Raw genomic sequence first — 25,826 nt, 5'->3', positions numbered from 1 at the left:
AAGTGTGGTTCTTCTAGTATTGACAGCATCTAAAACGTTAATTTTACGCATGGAAAACTTTAGTAATGTACAAATGTGTATAAATGCTGATATTGAATTCATGGAATTAATGAGGTTCATAAAATGTTCAATACCATCACACTTTGATGCTATTAAGGTTTAATTTTGTTCTGCGTGATTTTGGGTGACGTATTTAACACGTTTCAAATGCTTATATGACTTTAACCAAGACCTACATGTTAATATTTTTTTTGCAGTGTAATTATTTTATTTTTAAGAACACATTTCTAGATATTTGCCCAGATTTGAGGTATTTTTGGTTAAACTATCTCATCTTATACAGTCAAACTCAATAATAGCAGGGATGTCACATTTCTAAAATATTACAACCGTGTTTTTCCTTCTGACTGAAAAATTGTATTTTTTTTCCTTCTTTTGTTATTGGTAATAATTCAGTTTTACTTGAGGATTTGGACTGTGCAGTTTAGTTTGTGCACATAACAACAATAAAACTTGCCAGAAAACAAGAGTAATTTAGCTGGTTAATGCAACGACAAGCATTTGCAACAAAACTGCATTTCCCATGTGGCCACACAAGAATGATAAAATAGATAGATAAGGCATTAATTACAGTCCTTATGTGTGAATTTGCTCATTTTGTTGCATTGCTACTAAAAAAGCTTCCTGCCTTCACTAGTGTGTGAAAAAGAAAGAAATATGAAATTGCAAAACGAGTCCGTTCTTTCTAACTAAAATCACTTGAACGCACATCACATCGTATTTACGATATCCGACCTGTAAGTACAAACTTCCTAGGAGATCTTGAACACACCATTAGCAACTGTTGCAGTCCGACATTTTTCTAACAAGCGTTTGCTTTTTTCCTTTGAAAGTCTATGAGATTTATGGGTGTTTGAGTAGTTTTAAGCAGAATTTTATAGAAATTACAGTGGAAGAAAAATAATGTGAACCCTTTGGAATTACCTGCATTTATGTATAAATTTGTCTTAAAATCTGGTTTGACTTCATCGAAGTTACAATAATGAACAAACACAATCTGTTTTAACTAATAACACACATTATTGTATTGTTCTTATACATATTGGATACATCATTGAAACATTCACAGTGTAGGTTGGAAAAAGTTTTTGAACTCGTAGGCTAATGATGTCAACAAAAGCTAATTAGAGTCAGGAGTTGGCAAACCTGGCATTAATGAAATGAGATTGGAGGTGTGGGTTAGATCTGCTTTAACTTATAAAAAGCACTCAAATATTTTGAGTTTGCTATTCAGAAGCATCTGCTAACGTGGACCATGCCTCGCAAAAAAGAGATCTCAGAAGACCTGCGATCAATAATTGATGCTTTTCATAGAGCTGGAAAGGGTTACAAAGTTATCTCGAAGAGCTTAGATATTCATCTGTCCACAGTTAGACAAATTGTCTATAAATGGAGACTATTTAGGACTGTGGCTACTCTCCCTAGAAGTGGCCGTCCAGTCAAGATAAATCAAAGGGCACACTGCAGAATGCTCAATGAGGTAAAAAAAAAAAAAAAAGAACCCTAGAGTGGCAGCTAAAGACTTGAAGGAATCATTTGAACTAGTTAACGTCTCCGTTCATGAGTCTACTATATGGAAAACATTAAACAGGCACGGTGTCCATGAAGGAAGCCACTGCTTTTCAACAAAAATACTGCTGTGTGCCTGAAGTTTGCTAAAGACCACCTTGACACTCCACAACACTACTAGTAAAATGTTTTGTGGACTGATGAAACTAAGGTTGAATTGTTTGGGAAGAACACGCAGCACTACGTTTCCCAAATGTATCAAGATATTCTACAGGATAATGTCAGGGTGGTTGTGTGCCAGTTGAAGATCAGTAGAAGCTGGGTGATGCAGCAGGACAATGACCCTAAACATCAAAGTAAATCCACTATGAAATGGCTTCAAAAAAAGAAAATCCATCTTTTGGAGTGTCCCAGTCAGAGCCCAGACCTTAACCCAATAGAGATGCTGTGGAATGACCTCAAGAGAGCCGTTCACGCCAGACATCCTAAAAATATGGCTGAACTTTAGCAGTTTTGTAAGGAAGAATGGTCCAAAATTTCTTCTGAATGTTGTGCAGGTCTAATCCGCAGCTACTGGAAATGCTTGGTTGAGATTATTGCTGCCAAAGAAGGATCGACCAGTTATTAAATCCAAGGGTTCACTTTCTTTTTCCACAGCACTGTGAATGTTTATTGTGTTCAATAAAGACATGAAATATTATAATTGATTGTGTGTTGTTAGCTTAAGCACATTGTGTTTGTCTATACTTGTGATGTTGATGAAGATGAGATCACATTTGAAAAAGCTCACAAAAATGTTATTCCTTATGATATATGGCCAGTTAAGAGTAGGGCTGGGTGAACAAATATATTTTCAGATTAATCGTGATCTTCATTTGAAGGATCCCAATATTGTCCAACCTTAAAATCTTTTACTTAAAATCTTTAAAAGTTGACTTCAGTTTGGATTGTATTGATTAGTATATCTGTTGAATGAACAGCTATTGAACTGAATATTTTCGAAGCAGAAAATCCTATCGAAATTGGAATTGAATCGAAATCAAATGGGAATTCTGTACCGATACCCAGCTCTAGTTTAGAGGTTGTTAAATGTGACCGGCCAGTGCCACCTGACTGAGGACTGTTTGCAGGATTTAGTTATTAATGCATAAAAATAACAATGAAAACACAAATTCTCAAGTTTTGCATGAAATCAAACACTATACGGCTTCAACACTTAACATTCCTTAAAGTCCTCAAAAAATGAGGATTTTTTAAATTCTGGATACATCAAAGGGATGCCAAACCACATATTTGAGCAATATACAAAACATTTATTTGTTTTTCAAAGTGCTTCAAAATCTACATTTTTGGTAAAACATTTGATGGAAGAAACAATGACAATATCAACTCAATTTTCAGAGATCTGCTCCACGGTAGACTGATGCACTAATCTCTGATTATGTAATTGCCCATCATGTCTGTAACACATACATAACAAATGCAGCTGTATCATGTTTACACCCTTATAAATGCTGGGAACAAGAGAATCAAACAGTGTGTGTGTTGATGTCTCGGCCAGTTTTTGGACTTCGCAGAACTCTTCATTTATGCGTGTTTGTTTGTTTATGCCTGAGCCAGTCGCTCCAGGACTCTGTGATATTCCACCAGCACATCCTGGTAGCTTTTCTCCAGCTCCTCGTGTTGCAGTGATGTGTCGATCTGGCTGATGTGGGACGCCAACTCCTCGGGCTTCAAACATTTCCGCATTTTCGTCAGCTCACGCTGGTTTTTCTACACAGGGCAAAAGCGTTGGGAGAAAATACACAGCTGTCAGTATAGTGCAGGAGAAAATCAGATGCAAACCAGCTTACTCAATCCCATCCAAAAACTACCATCAAACAAAAACCCCAGGGCAAACCTGATTACATCATAGCTAAAATTCACTGTGTTTTAAAAAAAAAGTCTGTAAGGTTGCTGAGAGGCTTTGGCACTGAACCAAGATTCACAAAACATACAGTACATTTAAAAAACACAGGCTTTGTTCAGAATAGCATACTAAAAAAAACTATTCTAACTATTCCTACAGTATACTTGCAACTCTTTTCTGTATGCACAGAATGACCAACTACATTTGCCAAAATGTGAACTATACTAGAGGTCTGCTTCCCGACCCGAGACCGATGAGACCCGACAAACCTATGGGTTTCAGATTCATCGTCAGTTTTTCAAGAATAATTTTGTGTTGGGAATTAATGAAAAACTAACATAATAATATTTTTATTATAAATATTTTAATAATATATATTTAATGTAATACAGGTTACATTTAATATATAATATTTAAACTGTACTGTAACTTGATTCACAGACGTGCTCTCATTTAGAGCGTTTACAGACTTGTTTACGGGCTGTTCAAACCAAACTTGTTTTTGCGCTGTGTGTTTGTGTGCTGTTTTTCAATTATTTTTCCTATGTAAACAGGCACTGGACGCAGAGTGCCTATTTATTTCATCATATCATTTTTGTCTTTTAACGAAAATGTCCTTTAAGATTTAGTCAATATTTCATAATGTCATATATTTTTTTCATTTTAGTCAGTTTTACTCTTACTACTCTAAAATGGCATATCATTTTAGTGGCTGAAATTTTTTGTTGATGATTATGTGCAAAGTTACAAAAACATGAATAAAACTGTAACAGACCAAACTATAACCAAATATTCAAATATTTTGAAAAATGTATAGACTACTTCCAATTATTTAAACATGTATAAAACATTTTAAAGATGAATATGTTTAATGTGTAAGATTAAACTACATGAAAAAACTGTCCTGAAAACCTGAGGTCCTGAAATTTTAGTATATAATGAATATACTGAAGTATAAGCTACTTTTTAAGTCTGTTGTGAATTCCTCACGTTAAGACCGTTTAGGATATTACATAATGCATAGCGTGTATTTAAAGGAAGTGGCTTATTCACAATGCAAGTTACACATTCTGAGTAGCATGTGACCTAGTTCAAGTTCACCTGTTTATTGGCTTCATTGTCTGTGCAGAAGCATGTTATCATGACTTTATGTTGTGGATATATCTGATGTCTAATGTCACATGTATAGGATGTGTTTGAATAATTAACCCGTTAGAAAAGTTAATTTTACAGGTCTTCAGCTCACGCAGCTCAAGCGAGGAAATCCACAACATACTGTGACAGGATTATTTTATTCAATTCTTTCTAGATTTTCTTTCCTATAAATAAATAATGATAATTTTAAAAGTAAACTGTTAGTGGATCGTTAATATATTGCTGTATTACTTTTCATGGTATATTGTAGTCAACAGTACTTGAATTGTTTACTTATGATGCTTCATTCATTGCACTGCATCTAGCTTTTTTTTTTAGTGCAAGTGTCACAAAGATTCTCTGTTCTGAAGAAATTCAGAGTGCAAAGAGGACTACATAAGACTGTTACACATGATTCCAGTTTGTTCTAGCATCACAAAATGCTACATGTCACACTGTGGGAAAACCAGATCATTTAAGTGAATCGATTCTTTCGGACGGTATTATAAATGAACTAGTTTACATAAATGATTCACTTGAGCTCCTCACAGCTGCCTTTTCTGAAGCAAAGTATTTTAGTGTATTTAGTGTGAATTATTTTTAATTTCAAGTATATAACAACTATTTGTAAAAATGCCTACCGTTTCACTTAGTAGACAGAGTAAATAGTTTACACTGTATAGTCATCAGTGACCATGTTTACATGCATTTAAGAAAATGGTTTATTCCAGGGTTTCTGCAGAAAGCAGCATTCTGAAACGTCATTAAAACAAGAACACTGTTTTCCTTATGGGATTAAGAGAAAGCAGTTTAACACACCTGGGTTTCTTCTGGAGAATGCGGTTTATGTGGTCATGTAAACACATAAGCGGTGTTCTTACAGGTTTTTGAGAAGTGCGCATGTTCGTGAACAGACCGGATAACAAATGTCAAAGGATGGAGCCCAACAACAAGTCAACACAGCGGAAAGAATTTCTACATTTCTAGCGGTACAGTGAAAAAAGCATATACACTATAAACTGTACTCATTTATACACACCAATGTAAAATATCAACGGTCCCTCACATTCGTGTATATGCGCTCATACATTTTAGTAAGAGGGAAACCCCACTATTGCAGTGCAATTCCAGTGCAGGCTGCAATGGAAAGTTAATGAAACAAACACAGCAACAACTCTGGAATATCTGGAAATAAAGCAAAGCAACAGAGAATAACACAGCAAACTCTTCCTCAGATACCTTGTCTGTAATTTACTCAAGTGCCGCAGGGAAAATACGATGCTGTGGAGAAAGCTGCTTACTGACCGGGCCGCATGTATACGGGAGTAAAGAGCATGCTGCTTATGCCGCTTTCTGGTGTTCATGTAAACATACCGAGTCAGTAGTCAGTATTTCATTCAGAACAGAAACACACAATGGCTATTATGGTTTCTCAAATTTAAAGAAGTATTTGGATACACACTAAACCCCTACCTGCACACAAACACACAAACTCTCAAATTAGACTCCCACACACTAAGAAAAGCCAGGGGAAATCTGCAACACATTCAGAGCAAAGGGACCTCCAGAAAACTAATAGAGGGAGAAAGAGAGAGAAATACATATGGTCTGCAGATCCTGTTCAACTTCCTCTCCATTCTCATGTTTTTCCCTCAGTCTTTGGCTCTGGCTCTTTCGTCTGGTGTGTATGTAGTTTTACTGCCATCACAGTTTGCTGTTCTGGACAGTGTCATGAAGAGAGCACTTCTGATCCAGAACATTAACACCGCTGGAGCTTCAGTACCAGTAACATCTCATATTACTAACTGTGACGAGGAGAAGGGCGCTTTGCCGTGCAAGGCCGGCGCTCAATCAGATGATCAGCGGGAGAGCGAGATAAAGGGGAGCCGGAGGCGCCAGTTTGAGAGAGAGAGAGAGAGAGAGAGAGAGACGCACGCAGCCGCGTTGCATGTGTGTCTGTGTTCGTTTATATTTTATGATGTTTTAAGTTTATTTATACCATTAAACTTAATGTTGACTGTTCAGCCAGTTCCTGCCTCCTCCTTGCCCGTCCTTTAACTGTTACACTAACATTATCTGCTACATATCAAATCATATTATCACAATGAAAAATAAATGGCTTATAAAGTCAGAAAATACGATGAAAAAATAAAGAGCACTTTTTCAAGGATGACTAAGCCTGCACAGAATTTCGTTGAAAGCTCAGCAGAATTGGAAAGTTCTATTTGGAACATCCCCCTTCACAGATTCACTTATTAAAGGTATAGTTCACCCAAAATGTCATCATTTACAAACCCTCATGCCTGTCCAATTTTGTAAGACTGTCTTCTACAAGGAGATATTTGGCAGAATGTTCACACTACTCTTTTCCATACAATAAGCACATCTACATGCACATTCTTACACCAATTATGCTTAAAAATCTGACAATGTGTGTGGTCATGTAAACGCCTTAAGCGGATTTCCTTTATCAGGGTAATGTCATAAAACGGTTTAAGCATAAACCGATTGCCACACGTAAATTGTTGCCCATTACTCCCCTTTTACTGGCTTTTCAAATGTGCGCAAATGTTGTGCTGTTTACACTTTGACATCAAAGGCAGCGATTACTCATATTTCATGTAAACATGGTTATCTTGTGTTGTCTGACTTTTTGAGTAAGCTGATTTTTGGTAGTTATCGGTGTATAGTGTGCACGTAAACTCATTCAATGAAAGCACACAGTGACTAGAGTCTTTCAATAAAAGTAGTCCATATGATTCATGCAGTTTATTTTAATTCTTCTGAAGACAAACAATAGCTTTGTGTGAGGAACATACCATTATTTATGTCATTATTAACTGAAAACCTTCCCCTCTGACCGAGCTCTCACATTTCATTTTGTGGTCACGCAATTTCAAAAATTCCACATAGAGATTACAAAACATGAAAGAACCAATGCATTCTCGCATTTTTTTATGTTAAACCTGATACAACGCATCTTTATGGTGCCAAATTTAAATACGTGCATGCGTAAATTAGCTTTTCAGTGAATAGCGACTTCAATTTCAGTCTGTTCATCACATAAAGGAATTATGTGGCTTCAGAAGACTTTGAATATAGTGCACTAGTTGTATGGACTACTTTTATACAAAATTGACTAATCGAGTACTTGTTCAGTACAAACTAATCAAATATTAAAAAAGATCTATTAAAAATACACATTTTGATTTTACTTTGCACACTTGCTGTTATGCAGAATTATACTTTCCCTCTGAATCTCTCACCAAATCTCGCAGTTACAATTGAGTCATTAATGCATTGAGAATTGTAATGAAATGTAATGGTAACTGAACCATAAAGAGAAACGCAAAGTTTAAATGAGCTTACTTTGTAACCGTTCTTGGTAACGTTTGTGAATAAAATAAGATATACATTTGATGTATGTCATCCCTGATATTTTTAACCTACATTTTAATTTACGATTATTAAAATTTTTTGTGGGTTAGAGCACTCGACTACATAATTACTCGATAATGCCCATCCCTATTTGATGAATTATAATTATTTTAATTAGATAATCAAGTGTTCTAAATTGAAGTGAGGACATGCAAAGACACGTGCACCGTCACCACATCTCATCTCCAATTTCATGTCGCATCCTCTGGTAAGATATATAAAACCATTCATCTGGTGAATATATAGTTTATATTTAAAAACTACATTTGGTGAATGCTTACATGTAGGACATTGTAATAGAGCTAATTCTCTGTCACTGTTTATGGACTAATGCACGATTATTATTATGGGATGTTATATATATATATATATATATATATATATATATATATATATATATATATATATATAAAAAAGACACATATGAAGCATAGACATTATTGAACGTTATTTATGTAACCTTTGTTGATTGATGAGTATGTCGATTTTGACTAACGGTGCCCCCAGAGAAAGCCCAAAAATGTTATAATATTTATCCGGAATACAGGACATTTAAGACAAGTGATCACTGATGCTCAGCTGTTAATGAATGCTGATCTACTGATAATGAATTACTCCTCATATTGTATTTTTTTGGACAATGTTTACTTTATAGTGTTTATATTGTAATATGTTGTAGATGATGGTAAAAGTGCCTATTTTGTATATATCTGGACTCTTGTTGCCTCTGTAGCTGCTTTGCCACCATCAGGCTGAACGGTTCTTGTAGCGAAACTGTGCTTTTCTTTGCCGATCCATACGTCAGTTGGTGACTGTGTGAAAGGTAAACATTGGAGAGAGTGCGCTCTGGAGGATGATCACATATTCCAGTTTTTAGGACTGCTTTTCCCCTGAATTTTACTCTACTAAATCACAGGAAAGACATGTCCCATGCCACAAAAAGGAAAAGCAAAGAGACTAGCTAAAAGGATATTTATTGAAAAAAATTCTATACGAGTAAAATTACTGATATATAATGAGTTTTAATGAGCTAGCTAGTTTAATCTACCTCACTGATGAAAAGGGCGTGTAAAAAATCATGTACTCTACTAGTTAAACCATCATCAAAAAAATCATGAAGATACACCAAACATACACAATTTCTTTTATTTTATTAAAGGAGCAATATGTAATATATTTACTGTACTAGAGCATAAAATTACCACAAAATGTTAGCAGAGATTTAGGAAACATAATTTGAAATACTGGCTTCACTGAAAACAATGCTACAGCCAGTATGTTCTACTTTGAAATGTCTGTTCCGGGCTGGAATTTCTGTTTGTGTTTTGGCCTGTGTGATCCTGCCCACTGCCCATTTCCCAATAGTATTTCGACACCCCAGGTTGCCAAATTTGAAACAAGTTAGCAGGCAAACACAGTGCGCTGCAGACATGGAAGCCAGCAATACATCTAGCTAACACTGACAGAGTTATAAAAAATGCTCATGAGCTGGTTTATAATTTGCAAACAATAAAAACATTGCAAACATTGCATTAGCTGATCAACTTAGTGTGAGGCTCATCGCTTGCCATTGTCAGTTTGCTCAATCCTGTTGCGTGTCCTCAACCTGGCAACCTATGTGAGCTTGGAGTCTGGGGAGGAGGGGGTGGGGGAGACAACTCTCTCCAATATTTTGAATTTGGACTGTAGTACCCATTTTAAACATTTTAAACACTTGATTTCAATTTTACATATTGCTCCTTTAAAGGTTCCTTTATGTAACAATTTTCATGTAATATTCGCCTTTTTTTTGCCAATGTGTGAACAGCTTGTAACGCAACTTAAAAAAAATGAGCCTTTCCTGGACTTCCTAGGTTGCCTATTAAAGCCTATAGACTGATTTTCATGTGAAGGGAGAGGGTCGGTTTTGCCAGGAAAATCCAAAGGATGTGACGTTTATGTGCGCTCCCGAGAGCCTTCTACTGAATCCTGTCTGGCTAAGCGGGAATGTGATTGTGGTCGAGCGAAAACTAGAGTAAACATCGGCAGGGCATTTGATTCCTGGAGGGACCTTCGTTCGGACCCTGAATTGCCGTGCTTCTTATAGGACAGGTAAGCTTACATAAAATATAGTGAAATATAGTGCCATAAGGATTGATCTGTGTAATTTTAGCTGACTTGATCTTCCCTACTAACACTGACGAATTGCAAGCTACCTTGCTTCATAACTTTCAAATAATTTCAACAATCTTCTCTTTATACTAAATGTCAGGTATACGGGATAAATTTAAGCAAATACGCTGGTTTCTTGATCGTAGTACAACATAAGACATAGAAAACATACAATAGTGCAACATAACAGTGCAGCGCAACAGTAAACTGTCTGGTGTAGTTCTGTAGTATGTAGCTGTATGTGTGTAGCAGTATGCTATGTTAGATGATAAGTAGTTTTAGTTTAGTCTCAAAGTTTGTAGTAAAACAATCATAACTGTGTAATTTTAATTATGCTGCCTCATCTGTCAGCATGTTGCCGGTGGATCACATTCAGTCTCTTTGTAAGTTACGTCATTGTTTTGGCCGATACTCGCTCGCGTCCCTATGGAGTGTGTTCACGAGCAACAGGTAGCTGGCTGCAGTTCACTTAACGGCCACAGGTGTCATTAATAACAAGGGTTTTTGAATCTTACATACTGCACCTTAAATTTCACCCAAATATTAGCTAACTTGGGCAACTACTGAGAAACAACTGAGTTATCTTGGCATTGGCAAACACTATCTGCTATATTTAGAGTCATTCCGCAGAATTTGCCCCACAATCGGTGCAGAAAATACAAAAAAAAAAAAAGAGTTTATAGATTTCGTATGAGGCTAAGGTTAACTTCTTAAGACATTAAAATACTGTCAAACATCTACAAATTTTAACCATAACATTTTACACCAGCCTGCAGGAAAACAACACATTACTATTCATGAGGTCAAAAGAATTTAGTGGTTTTACTTTTGATGCTCGACTCCAATCCTTAGATACAACACCACAGTGTCTTCATGCAGAGAGAGGATTAGAGAGCGAGTCTGTGTGCAGGTGACTGGGAGCTGTATTCTCCCTGCTAAATGGCTCCGCTTAAATCACATGCAAATCTGTAATAATGACACTTGTTGTGAATGGAGCTCGTGGTGTGGGTGTGGAGACTGCGGTGGCCGCCCGGTGTGAGCCATTATACCCTCAAACAAACCTAGAGCGAGGCCTAAGGTCCCTCTCACTCTTAACACAGCATGAGAGGATTACACAGGAAATGGCAAAAACTATTCACACCGCTCAATGAATAAATTACCTCAGACAAAGATTGCAGAAAATCAGAACAGCAGCAGAGAAAATGTTTTGGTTTGATCTTTTTATATAAAGAGTGCAAGAATCACTAGCAATTCACTGGCCGGACTACAAAAATGATTTTTGCATTTTATTTCACCATTCAACTATTAAAAAGAATAATACCAATAAGACATTTTCATGAGACATTTTCATTTGTGTGTGTCACAGAAAATTTTCATAATTTTCACACAAATAATTCAAAAGCATTTTCACACTGTTCCTCACACATTTACATTAAATAGCTATATTTACAAGCCCTTTTGAGTGCATTTAAGTTGATAAAGCATTGCACTTCCCATGCAAAGATCTGGGGTACGAGTCCTGAAGAGCACGCAAGTCGACACGTGAGCCTAGGTGTCATAAAAGCAGCAAGAAATGATGTGATTCCTTCAGATATTGTGTTTTCATCTCACATTTGTGTTTTTGACACTATCGATTAGGCTTAGGGTAGGGATTAACCTTAAAAACCTGGGAGAACATTTAACTCACTCTTAGTGCTATACAGTAGACATTTCACCTCAGAACTCCCGCAACACTTGTTATGAACCACTTAATGTCATTTCACCAAAATATCGCCACAGATTTGTAATTGTCATGAGATCAGGCTAAACTTAATATACTGTGTGACAATGCAGCACTGGCCCTACAGGGCCCAAAACTCCCTCCCATCCTTATTGTTGAGGCCTGGCATACTAATGTAACTCTGCCTAGAAATGTGCTAAAGAAGCCAGCTCTCTTTGTAGTGGAGAAATGCTTCATTTCACGTGTTGTAGTTTGGAATGGTGCGGTTAAGAGATTGTTACACAAGCAGGCCGGTCTTAGCAGTTGCAGCGGGGGAAACGGTGGGGTTTGTTTTGGCTCAACTTCACTCATTCTGTTGTTTCTTGAAATCCTTGTTCAGCACACGGAGTTCAGGTTGCCTTCTCTGTGATTAATGTCTGATTAATCATTGTATGGGAGTTGCAGCAGTTACTCCTAATGGCTAATGTACACAGTGTGCAGTCAGACTGCAGACATTTTGAAGCTTCAAAGCAGTTCGTCAACATACACAGGCAGGGATGGACCTAAACAGGGACACCATGGACGTCTATTGTTTTTATATAGCTAATTATAAGTATACGCATCCTACCCCAAGAAACTACTTGCATTTTTAAAATGAAAAAACATTTGAGTCATATTTTTCAAACAGGGATTACTTTCACCCATTAGTTGAGTCGAATTCAACTAGTCGTGACATCATTCCACCCCCAAATGTCGTCAGGCATTAGATAGCCAGCTAGACTAAGCCTGAGGTCCTTTAGGTGCAATAGCAACGTGCATAGTAGTTTGACAACTGAGGGGAAAATAATGAGCGATGATCTGAGCATTGCTTTGTATGTAAACAAATCGTATTGAATGAAATAAACATCAACTAATATGTTATCTCCTTGTAAGCACCTTTTTATTAGAAGTGTGCCACAACAGGTAGGCATACATCAAGCTGTAACGTAGCTTAAAGTTAACATAAATGTCTGAACTTATTTAGCTTAGCCTGGACTACCTGTAGCTGCAGGTGGACCCTGTCCTCTCGCAGCCGCTTGTTTGGATGGTTTCAGGCGCCACGAGATTTAGCGTGTAGAAGACATGGGGATGCATTCAGTCAGGGGACTCCAACTTGATGTGCTTTTCTAAACAGTCCCCAAATCGCATTCTTGAAGGAGCGAACCGCATCCATCCATGTCCCAAAACAAAAAGTTGACAATTGGGGTGTATTCCGTAACAGGTCTTTAGACTCCAACTTGACACACTTATTTAAACAGTCGCCGAATCACATCTTGAAAGAGTGAACAGCATACAAGTCAGATGTCCCAACACAACCAGCTGACAATCGGGGTATTCTGTCAGGTCTCTGGACTCTAACTTGAAGTGATTTTCTAACTGTCGACGAATCATGTTCTCGAAGGAGCGAACAGCATCCAGGTTAGTATAAAACTAGTATTTCAGCAATATTTCAGCCAATTTGCACATATTGCAGATTACTGTAGCATGTATGTCATCTTTATCAGAGTAGTGTTGATACAATGCTATGTGCATGTGCAATAAAAATATGGAGAATGCATTAGATTGTTGTTGACACGTGGATGCGTTGTGTTGTTAAGCAGAGCGACACTGTAAACAAACACCAGTTCTGAACATCACAGCCTATATTTGAGTAATTGCGCATTTATGGTGTAGAGCCACCGGGCTTTACACCTGCTGTATTTCCTAAAGACACGTTTTATAAATCACGTGGTGAGCGACTAGTCATTTTCAGGCTGACGGTGTTGACTAGTTAGTTGTAGTCGACTAATCGACAAGTCTGTGCAACCCCTGATACATACACACACTTACTCTGTATGGTCCATAGAGTCTTTTCTTCACCTCCAAACGAAATTCTCTTGCTTTTTCTTCATCGCTCATATCTGTGTTTCTGAGACGCAGAATTTCATAGACACGTCGTGCATGTTTCTGAAAGAGAGACAAATGGACAAAAGAGATACTATGTTATTTACATTTATGCATTTGGCAGACACTTTTATCCAAAGCGACTTACAGTGCCCTTATTACAGGGACAGTCCCGTTAGAGCAACCTGGAGTTAAGTGCCTTGCTCAAGGACACAATGGTGGTGGCTGTGGGGATTGAACCAACAACCTTCTACTTACCAGTTCAGTGCTTTAGTCCACTATGCCACCACCACTCCCATGTTATAAAAGTTGTTTTCTTTAATGAATATTATGGGCTATTTTCAACCTAATGTCTACGGACATTGTCCAAGGCATTCTATTTCTTAAAACAGACAATAGTTTTGTTTCGTCCCTAAGTGTGTTTAAACAAATAGAAAATTTGTTTACAGTAGGATACTTACAATGAACGCCTAGCAGGCAAACATGCACGATAGTTTAAAGGCAGAAATTTGAATCTTGTACTTTTGTTCAATGAATTAATCAGTTTATCAGTAAAATATTTGTTATTTTATCTGTAAAAATGGTCTAAACTGCCCTGCCGGTCATGACAAGTGTTGAAATTTTGGATACAACTTTGCACAGACAAGTTTGGTAAGTCTGTGCTAACATGTGTAATGTTTAAGTACTACCGTTACACTTTGACAACAGTGTAATTATAATTGCATATTTTAAACATTTATTCACAGTGCTGCCCACTTATCTGCTAGGCATTAATTGAAATACATTACTTGGAATGTGTTCATTTACAGTCTTGTTTTTAAAACTGAGGGATGAGTTGTAGTTGTCTGTGGTAGTTAGGGGTAGTCTGACATCATCAGGGGTCTCTGACTAATCAAACAAGTAACTTCTGTTGCATTTCATATAACACACTAGGGCTGGGTGATAGGACGATGTAATTGGATATCGATTATATCTGACAAATATCCTCACAATGATTGTGACAGTCACTGACAGATGATGATCAACAATATTGGGTTGCCAAGTTGCCAAATACAATAAATAGTAGCTCAATAGATATCATGCTTTCACGTTTTTAGATATTAAATCAAATTATTAAACCGTTAGATATATATTAATAATACGGATTATAGAGGCTGGTTGCATGACTATTTTCTAGGGGTGGGAGAAAAAAAATTGCTTCAGCGAAAAAACATTCAGAATCGATTCGGGGTTCAGTTTAAACCACGGCAGCAAAGTGGCGTCAGAGACAGAGTGAGATGCTACAAACAAGTATGCACATCTAATGGGCATATTTGTTAGCAAACTAGGTGTATCAATCACACGACTATCCTTGCCCGAATGACACCATGATCATGAAATTCATTCACAAACCCACGCACATAGCAGCGGGAGAGTTTATTCATGATAACATCAACAAACAACTTGAAAGATGGGCTTGTACCCATTATTGCACTGATTTGCAATTAACTGGTTCTTAACTGGTATTTTCTTTATAATGCTTTTGTCAAGCACTTTGAATTATCATTGTGTATGAAATGTTCTATATAAATAAATTTGCCTTGCATATTGATAAACAAAAATTGGAGGACAAGATGAATCGTGATGCATCGAGAATCGCTTTGTAATCGAATTGTTACCCTTTTAATCGTAATCGAATCGCGAAGCCAGTGAAGATTCACACCTCTTCTATTTTCACTGTAGACATGTTCTCTGAACAACATGAAACATTTAGCATAGCTGTTATAACCTGCTCTCTATACTTAGACTTGACTTGTAACAAATACGTTATGGCTTAGCAACTTGATAAAAACAGCACATATATTAGAAATGTCATTATTAAGGAAATACAGCCTGTAGAGAAAAAATAATAAGTGATGAAGTTTGTAATTTGTAGGCATGAAATTAAACTAAAGTTTTTGTTTTGTTTTTTGTTTTAATTAAATATGGTGTGCGTAGGCCCCGTTATAACAACCTTACGATTTGTTTAGTGAAAGTAGTTTAAAAAATAAAGATGAAAGGAATTTAAATAATAAAATAATACAAAAACACATTCACCTTGAACCTAAAATTGAGTTCGATTTCATTTTCTTTAGGCAGCATTAACTGTATTAACGAAAAGCAATACAAGCACAAATTTGATAAGAACAGTGGAAATTTTCAGGCAACATTAATTGGGGAACACAAGGGAATTTATAAGGCTTACACCTTATAGGAAAACTGATGTTTTCTATTCATTTGAGCACATACTAAGTGAAGTAAACAATCTGTTGTCGCCGTTTTATGAAAGTACAAATTATGTGGGTTGTACCGAACTTTCTAGATGTAATGGTTTATTTATATTTGAATTATTATTATTATCACTATTATTATCATGTTTACATTTATAATTGCCTTTATGATCTTAATTTGTATTGGTAATTTCCCACCTGTTGTCATAGATGGATACTTGCATGATGGCAAATTGGGCCGGTGGAGGAAGTTGAAGTCGGTAAATGTTTGGATTTGGGGAGGTGGTTATATACCTTTTTTGAGACCACTTCGTTAGTTCGCTTTTTCGTTTCCTTTGTAGTGTAATTTGAATTTAGAAATGAGAAAAATTTGGAATGAGAAATCTTTGGTTTAAGTTTTCGTGTTTCAATAAATGAATTGGTAACACTTTACAATAAGGTTCCATTGGTTAACATTAGTTAGGTATCATGAACTAACAATGAACAATATATTTATTACATAATTTAGTAATCTTTGTTAATGTTAGTTAATAAAAATAGAATTGTTCATTGTTAGTTCATAGTGCATTAACTAATGTTAACTAATACAACTTTTCATTTTAAAACTGTATTACTATATGTTGGAGTTAACATTAACTAAGATTAATAAATGCTTAATAAGTATTGTTCATTGTTAGTTCATGTTAAATAATATTGTTAACTAATGGTTTTTTTTCTCCCCAAATTGGCATGCCCAATTCCCAATGTGTTCTAGGTCCTCGTGGTGGCATAGTAACTCGCCTCAATCCGGGTGGCGGAGGACGAATCTCAGTTGCCTCCGCATCTGAGACAGTCAATCCGCACATCTTATCACGTGGCTTGTTGAGCATGTTACCACGCACAACTCACCACACGCCCCACCGAGAGAGAGAACCACATTATAGCGACCACAAGGAGCTTAACCTAACGTGACTCTACCCACCCTAGCAACCGGGCCAATTGGTTGCTTAGGAAGCCTGACTGGAGTCACTCAGCATTAACTAATGTTAACAAATCAAACCTTATTGTAAAGTGTTACCAATATATTGAATTTTTAAATCAAAATCAACTGGTGGAAGAAGAGTAACCTTGAAGACCGACAGACAAACAATAATTAAATAAAACCGCTATACAAGGACGTCTTATAATAAAGTACAGCCAAAAATGGAAACTTTTTTGCAACAAGGAAAACAAGCATATTTACCTTTACTGGGGTTAAAGCATTGTGGAACGGAGTAATTGTGACCGGCAGTGCAAAAAATCTGTTCCAACTGCTTGTCACAGACACACACAAGAACTTTCGTGCTGCAAGAAACATGAGGGTAAAGCGAAGAATGTGACGTCAGATCTGCTTGATGCAGGTTTTAATCATATTATTTCTTTTTATATATATATATATATGGAAATACGTTTACATATGGGCTTGGCAGTGGGGACAGGGGGGTTGATGATGTAATCGGATACTGCAATATTTATTTTATACAAAAATATTGTGAAAATATTTTTGGCATATCGCCCAGCCCTATTAAAGTATTTCTCTACTTCAAAGACTTCCTGAGTGTAACAGAATTTTGCTATGAAGTGTGTAAATGGAGCATTGCTAAGGTCATATTTTCATGTCAAGTGAATAAAAACACAGTTTTGTAACAGCCAAGGTTCTAACTGTACTATTTAAGTACAGTGTTTCCTACAGGATTTTGCCTTTGCAAAACAAAAATGGATGAAAAAAAGGATAAAAAAAAAAAAACCTGGACCTACCAACTTGTTAAATAATAACCATGTTGTATTTCTCCAACATATTTCGATTTTTTATATAATTACAACAAAATTTAAACATTGTGAATGTGCATCTTTAACTACACATTGTCATCTGAACAAAGAGCCAGTGATTAAACTGATGTTAAGTTTAAGTTTTACTAACCTTACATATGCATTTTCAACATTTCAAAAAGTACACATTACACTTTAAAAGTTCTCAGTTCATTTCTGTTCAGTAAGCAAGTGTGTTATACAAGTTGATTCAGAAAAGTAACCTGTCTAACCAATTCAGTCTGTGATTTAGACCAATGACTCTACTGTTCGATTGAGACATTCGGTTCAGCCGATTAATTAAAAATCACACCAATCGAGCAATTTGTTTGCAAACTGGAAAAAGGTTTGCACTGTATGTTCGTTTTTGTGTACAGTCATTGAGGACAACTTAGTTGTGTTGACTATTGTGGCAGCGGGGGCGTGGTCGAGCATCCGCCCGGAGAAAGTGGTAAGGGTGCATACACCTGAGCCAGATTATGATTAACACCTGTTTCTAATTGCAGTGAGCTTGGGGAGAGCGGTATAAAAAGGACTATGCCACCGACAAGAAGCAGAGAGAGTCAGAGACAAGAGACCTTGTTGTGAAGATGATGAGTTATTGTTGTGAAACTGATGAATTATTATTGTGAAGCTGTTGAGTCATTGTGAAGCTGTAAAGCGCTGGAGTATATTAATTAAAGTCTTACTTGTGAAGAAACCGCTCTCCTGTGTCCTCTTGCTGTGAAGCTCCTTTACAACTATTTATTGTAAATATATTTTTTTCAGAGCCTAGTTTGCATGCAATTCACAAGCTACAACTAAACTAAAATTTTGGCAATGCAAGAAGTGAAATAAAAATAAATAATTAAATGCATGTCTTCCACAGTTTATCACTAAATTAACATGAGGAAGAATATTTAATCATTTGTATGCACCAACACAGTAATGCAAGTTATTTAAAATAGTAATAAAAAAAGCCAATTTTACCTACTCATATTTGTTCCCAAAGCATGTAAAATGCCATTTTTGGGTGTTGAAGCAAACAAACCATTGTACTAATTAATTGACAAACAGTTTGAAAGAACTGATTAATTGAAATGTTAATGAGGCTTAAATCTAAAATACTGAACTAAACCAACTGAGCAATTAGTTTGCAAATTGGATAGCATGTTGCACTACATGTTTGTTTTTCCTTGCAGTCAGTGAGAACAACATAACTGAAAGTTGTGTTGACTATTCATTGTCAATGTATTATTTTGAGGCACCTAGTCTTTCTCTCTCATCACATACAATTCACAAGCTATACCTAAACTAACATTTTGGCACTGCAGATTAAGAAGCGGTCCAGGAAACACTGCAGCACAACTATAAATGTACTAGCTGAAGCAATTACAGGCTGAATGTTTAACCCTGCCCATTTTCTTTGGGTTAAAAATACCCTGCCCTGGGATTCCTGTGCTGCATGGAGGGCCGAAAGTCTGTAACCATGACTCTGAGGGGTCGTCCATACCTCACATAGTTCCCACTAGGGTAGTATGAAGAGCCAAGCATTTTGCCTGGCCATGCCAAAGGCACCACCCCGAGATAATCACTCACAAACAACACGAGCAGAGGGGATTGTGGGCCATGAAAGCAGATGCTGGGTTATAATTGGAGCAGTTAGAGTGAGCGGAGTGGCGAGAGGGAGAGCAGTACCACAGGGGTCACTGTTAGGCCCACTCTCACTCACTACCTGCTAATGGCCAGCAGCCCTCAGTGCAAACGGATGCTCACTCTTTGCCTTTAGTGGCAATCTAAGATCAGGAAAAGCCATCAGGACAAAGCCATTAGGTCTGTATATAAATGCTCAGACTCTGAGAGAGAGTTAATAATGCAATTCACTGATTTTGTTTTACCATCTAAAATGATTTTAAGACATTTCTACATACCTCGCTATTTCTGTAATTGCTCTAAAATTAAGTGATTTTTGTCACAAAAATGAACCTTATTTTCAACCAAACAGCCATTGTAGCAGGGTCAGAAATATATGGGAGCAAGGGGCATGGGGCAAAAAAGTTACCGAAAGTCACAAAGAGCTGCAATTTTCACAAAGAAAGCACACAAACTCAGATTGCAAATGGCTGTTTTTAATTTTTAAAGTGCAATCACTTTGACAGATATAAGGTCAAATATGATCTAACGATGATCTTAGATGAACAAAACACATGGAAGGTCTAACGGGAAGAATGGGACCCTGTCTTCCTTCTCAGCGCATTGGCTACTGTTTGTGAAAAGATATGCAAATATTGTCATACTGCTAAAATTATGTCTTGCATTTACTTTGAATGCAGTAAAAAACTATTGTTAAACAGCTGTTATAAAGTATGAACATGGAATATGATAATGAAGTCAAATATTATTATTATTTACAGTATGGGGGTTAATAATCTAAGCAGTAAATATGTATATTGTATGTCTGATGGTAGTTTTCATTTTGATATGCAACATTTCTCAGGCTTAAGAGGTGTGTTAAACATATGAGGATATGTATTCATCAACTTCTTACATGTTCGACATAATCATACAAGCCAATTATCCAAGTTATCGTTAAAATTCAATTTGTCTATGGAAAAAACGAATGTGATTTTTCCCATTCAGAACCAGACTGTTTCAATATCTAAACACATTTTATACTCACAATTTTTGATACAAGTAGCAGTGCGAAACTTGCCTACAGGCACAGTCTTTGGCAAATTTAATGGCCAATTAAAAAAACCTTTAGATCATTAAAGTGTTGGTTAAAAATCTCTATTTAGCGCATGACGCATTGAGCCGCGGTGCATTTGAATCCAGCTTGTGACATTACAAAATCCCATTCCCACATCATCTTCTTATAATTTCACTCGACTAGGTCTATGAATAAAAAGTGCAATAAAAAGCCAAAAATAATGATTAATGAAGCAAGTAAAGCATCAGGAGATGTTACCTTGTTGATCTTGAGTTTGTCTCTGGCCTCAGACACCATCTCTTCATTGAAGCCACGAGAGAGTTTCTCACAAGAGAACGAGGGCAAAGCCAAACACAGCTTCACCAGCACAAAATCCCTCAGCTTCACGTAGTTCTCAGATGGATTTTCCGCTGTGTAAATTTACAAACAGTCAAATGGCGATTGTTTTGAAAGATGTGTTTGAGCATTTCAAAGATGCTGATACCAGAGATCAGACAAGCACAAATCAACCTTTATTAAAAGAAAAGTTCACCCACAAATGAAAATTATGTTATATTCAAACTTGGCATATCAATGATGCCAGATGCCATTGGTTTTCATGTGTCTTGATTTTGATGTGTAAAATTTGATTGTGCATAGAAACAGATGAGATTTGAAGGCAAGAACTACAAATTACGATCTGTTGGAATATAGCACATTAATCATTTGGACTACTTTTATAGTAACTTTAAGGCCCTTTCACACCAAACGTAAATTTTTGCAACAATTTCTTGCTGCGATGATGATTTTGAATAGAAACAATGGATACCTATGAAGCTTTTTACAATGGGAGTGAACTGACACCCACTGACAAAACAAGATTTTTATTTCACGGTGAGTGTCGATTTATTATCCTCACCTTGTGATGAAATGCCCTTACCAATAAAATGTGTGCTTTGGATCACAAGTCAGGAGCCACTGCAGTTACCAAAACCAATGCAATTGGTGGCACTAAAGCACAGAAAGCTGTTTTGCCCACTGACATTAAACACTTTGGTAACTCAAGAAACTAATCCTGAACCGGAAGTAAGGATGTGTATTTAATTTGCATCAAATGTCTCAAAAACAAAAACAAATATTTCTCATATGGGTCCTCTTAACATGAAAATATTGCTTGATTTTCTTTTTTCGATCGCCTTGCTAGAAAACTCGCTAGCTTGTCTTTCGTACTGTGATTCCATGGTTGTTTTGCAAGCTTTTTAAGTAGCTCTTCGCATCTGTGATAAGTAAATGGTGGAGCAGCTAAAAGTTGCTTTGCGTTACTTACTGTACGGGAGTAAAATTCACTGTTGATCAGCGCCATATACTATAAAGGCTTGAATGTGCTAATATCGAGTTCTTGCATCACTTTTGGTGTGACAGGGCCATTTGTCAGCAATCTATCTCTTTTTCACATCAAATTCGGTGTAAAAGGGCCTTTATGGTGCTTTTTGCTTTCACTGTAGCAGTGTGAACATTCTTCAGAACTTTGTGTTTTTTCCTTGAAAGAAAGTCATACGGGTCTGAAATGATTTAAGTGCAGGGCTCTAGACTGCGGCTAAATGTTTAAGAGGTTTCACTGATGTGACTACAATTTTGGCCAACTCTTTGATTATGTGCTGCCATTTTCTGTTGCATATAAGAAACATCATACAACAAACGGCGTAAAATTGGAACAAAACAGTGTTATCCACTAACCCAGATTAGGATTGCACGGTTTACCAACGAAGTAGCGCAATATCAAACATTTTTAAACAGTATGATATCATCTTGTTGCTAATTTTGGTACCATATTACAGTATGCTGTCATTAGCAAATGATAGTTTTTAGATGAAATCAATGACAATTTGAAAATAAAATAAAAAACCTCTGGATATGGCCAAGTGTGATCATTAAACAGCAGAAGGATGTAATTTAATGAAATATTATATTCACATGCGCTTCATGTTACAAAATGAACAAGAGGTGCCACTCTGCTCCGTCATCAGCTTCACACAAACACACACGCACGCATGCTCACACACTCACACAACTCAACACACACTACTGGTGCTTGATGTTCATGCAGTGTGTTTAGAGTTAAACGGCTGTTAACACTTAAATGAACTCCTCTGGTGCAGCTCTAAGATTTCAGCTCCAGAGTTGTGACGGGATTATCCCAGCATTAATGGGAAAGCTTGATATAACTAACCAATCAAAAACAGGAAGAACTCAAAGGTCTGTCAAAATAAAAGTCCCACTTAAATGAAAGCTCTATTCAAATAGATGCGTGAAATTTAAGACAGAAAAATATAACTACTGTATAAAATGTAATATTCAAAAGTAGCAATAATAATCATAATAACAATTATCTAATATTAAATGGCTGTATTATTATTATTATCATCATTAAGCAATATCACAACGCAAGTGTATTATCAGCATGTTGTGATTTTCATTAATACTGTGAAGCTCTGTTCTGCAGCATTTTATTTGATCAAAAATAAAAATGGAATTTTTTTTTTTAAGTATATTATAATAATTATTATATTTTCAACAGCAAATTACATGCCCTACCAGAGACAGAAATATACTGGATCACTGCTATACAACAATAAAGGATGCATATCGCTCTGTTCCTAGAGCAGCTTTGGGACTATCTGATCACTGTCTGGTTCATCTTCTTCCAACCTACAGACAGAAATTAAAATCTGCTAAGCCTGTAGTAAAGACTGTAAAGGAATGGACCAACGAAGCAGAGCTGGAACTACAAGCCTGCTTCGATTGCACGGATTGGAGTGTTTTTGAGGCTGCAGCCACAGACCTGGAAGAGCTCACAGATACTGTTACATCATATATCAGTTTCTGTGAGGCTATGTGCATTCCTAATAGGACTTATTTAACATTTAACAATGACAAACCATGGTTTACAGCGGAACTCAGGCAGCTTCGTCAGGCCAAAAAGGATGCTTACAGAGTTGGGGATAAAGTCTTGTACAATCAGGCCAGGAACACACTGAATAAGGGAATCAGAGTGGCTAAAAGAAGATACTCTGAGAAGCTGAAAAACAAGTTTTAAGCTAACGACCCTGCATCAGTGTGGAGTGGCATGAAACAACTTATGAATTACAGGACTCCTACCCCCAACCCTGTGGTGGACCAACAACTGGCTGACGACCTGAATGTGTTCTACTGTAGATTTGAAAGGCCCAATCTCACACCCCACACCCACTCTGACTTTCACTTCACACAAACACCAACACCTCCTGCAACCCCCTCCTCCCCCCTCCTGCTACTCAACCTGATGTGAGCCGCGACTTTCGAAAACAAAGGATAAGGAAAGCACATGGCCCAGATGGCGTTTCACCTGCATGTCTTAGATCCTGTGCTAACCAACTGGCCCCCATCTTCACACAGATCTTCAATAGATCACTGGAGCAGTGTGAAGTCCCATGCTTCTTCAAACGTTCCACTATCATCCCCATCCCAAAGAAACCAAAAATCACAGGACTTAATGACTACAGACCTGTCGCCCTGACGTCTGTGGTCATGAAGTCAATTGAGAGACTGGTGTTGGCCCACCTGAAGGACATCACTGGACCCTTTCTAGATCCCCTTCAATTTGCTTATCGAGCAAACAGGTCTGTGGATGATGCAGTCAACATGGGATTGCATCATATCCTGCAACATCTGGACAGACCAGGGACATATGCAAGGATCCTTTTTGTGGACTTCAGTTCGGCTTTCAACACAATCATCCTAGCTATTCTCCGGACTAAATTACACCAACTCTCTGTTCCCATGACTATCTGTCATTGGATTACCAGCTTTCTGACAGATAGGCAGCAGCTTGTGAGACAGGGGAAACTCACATCCAGCACCTGTGCAATCAGCACTGGTGCCCCCCAGGGATGTGTGCTCTCCCCACTACTCTTCTCCCTCTACACCAATGACTGCATCGCCAAGGACCCCTCTGTCAAGCTCCTGAAGTTTGCAGACGACACCACTGTCATCGGCCTCATCCGAAATGACGATGAGTCTGCATACAGAAGGGAGGTTAAACTGGCTGTCTGGTGCAGTCAAAACAACCTTGAGCTGAACACGCTCAAAATGGTGGAAATTATTGTGGACTTTAGGAGGAACCCCCCAACACTGTCCCCCCTCACCATTCTAAACAGCACTGTGGCAGCAGTGGAGTCATTCTGGTTCCTGGGCACTACCATCTCACAGGACCTGAAGTGGGAGACCCACATTGACTCCATTGCGAAAAAGGCCCAGCAGAGGTTGTACTTCCTTCGCCAGTTGAGGAAATTCAACCTGCCACAGGCGCTGCTGATACAGTTCTACTCAGCGGTCATTGAGTCTGTCCTCTGCACTTCAATAACTGTCTGGTTTGGTTCAGCTACAAAATCAGACATCAGAAGACTACAAAGGACAGTTCGGACTGCTGAGAGGATTATTGGTTGCCCCCTGCCCCCCCTTCAAGAACTATACACTTCCAGATTGAGGAAAAAAGGCTGGAAAAACCACTCTGGACCCCACTCACCCTGCCCACTACCTTTTTGAACTGTTGCCTTCAGAGCTCTGAGCACCAGAACCGTCAGGCACAGTAACAGTTTTTTCCCCCAGGCTATCCATCTCATGAACAGTTAAAACTGCCCCTTTGAGCAATAATTAATGTGCAATACACAGCTTAGTCTTTATATATTATCCAACACATCCTACCTCGTCTGCCATTACGTCATACCATTCCCTTGCACTGCACTTAACCGATTTGTATTTAGATTTGCACTATGTATGTGTATGTATGTATGTATTTATATTAATATATGTGTATATGTATGTGTGTGTGTATATATGTATGTATGTGTGTGTGTGTATACATATATATATATATATATATATATATATATATATATATATATATATATTATGTATATGTGTATATATTGTCTATTGTGTATTCTATATATACTTTTTTCTTTTCAATATTTATCTATTTTTTATTCAATTTTAATTATTTTTTAAAAGTCTTGTTGCTGTTTTTGTATTGTTGTGTACTGGAAGCTCCTGTCACCAAGACAAATTCCTTGTATATGTAAGCATACTTGGCAATAAAGCTCATTCTGATTTTGACATCAATTTACCATTGATTTAGCATCAGTCACTGTACTGTTCTATGCTTTTGTTAGCAGAAATGCGGTACATATTCATACTGAATATTATTATATTATTTATATA

At 37.1% G+C, this 25,826-nt stretch overlaps 1 protein-coding gene and 1 long non-coding RNA gene across 4 annotated transcripts in view; one reads left to right on the top strand and one right to left on the bottom strand.

The window, feature by feature from the left end:
• LOC127446861 (uncharacterized) overlaps positions 1-8,308 on the top strand; it is a 34,976-nt gene extending 26,668 nt beyond the window's left edge. Inside the window, exons 2-3 of the long non-coding RNA XR_007898257.1 lie at positions 5,496-5,601; positions 6,269-8,308. This is a non-coding gene — a long non-coding RNA (uncharacterized LOC127446861). The remainder of the gene's footprint in view (positions 1-5,495; positions 5,602-6,268) is intronic.
• The window catches only part of LOC127446846 (histone acetyltransferase type B catalytic subunit-like), a 64,507-nt gene continuing 41,546 nt past the window's right edge, over positions 2,866-25,826 (bottom strand). For 2 of the 3 annotated variants that reach the window (XM_051708136.1, XM_051708135.1), the window contains exons 9-11: positions 20,847-20,998; positions 13,770-13,886; positions 2,867-3,342 (exon numbers count right to left, since the gene is read on the bottom strand). In XM_051708136.1, coding sequence (XP_051564096.1) covers positions 3,175-3,342; positions 13,770-13,886; positions 20,847-20,998 — 437 coding nt within the window. In that variant the 3' untranslated portion in view covers positions 2,867-3,174. Of the gene's footprint in view, positions 3,343-13,769; positions 13,887-20,846; positions 20,999-25,826 lie in introns of all 3 variants that reach the window. The other variant, XM_051708134.1, reaches the window with a different exon arrangement.

This window comes from Myxocyprinus asiaticus, chromosome 10 (genome assembly GCF_019703515.2).
Source record: "Myxocyprinus asiaticus isolate MX2 ecotype Aquarium Trade chromosome 10, UBuf_Myxa_2, whole genome shotgun sequence".
Taxonomy (NCBI): Eukaryota; Metazoa; Chordata; class Actinopteri; order Cypriniformes; family Catostomidae; genus Myxocyprinus; species Myxocyprinus asiaticus.
This window is presented reverse-complemented; position numbering and strand designations above follow the sequence as displayed.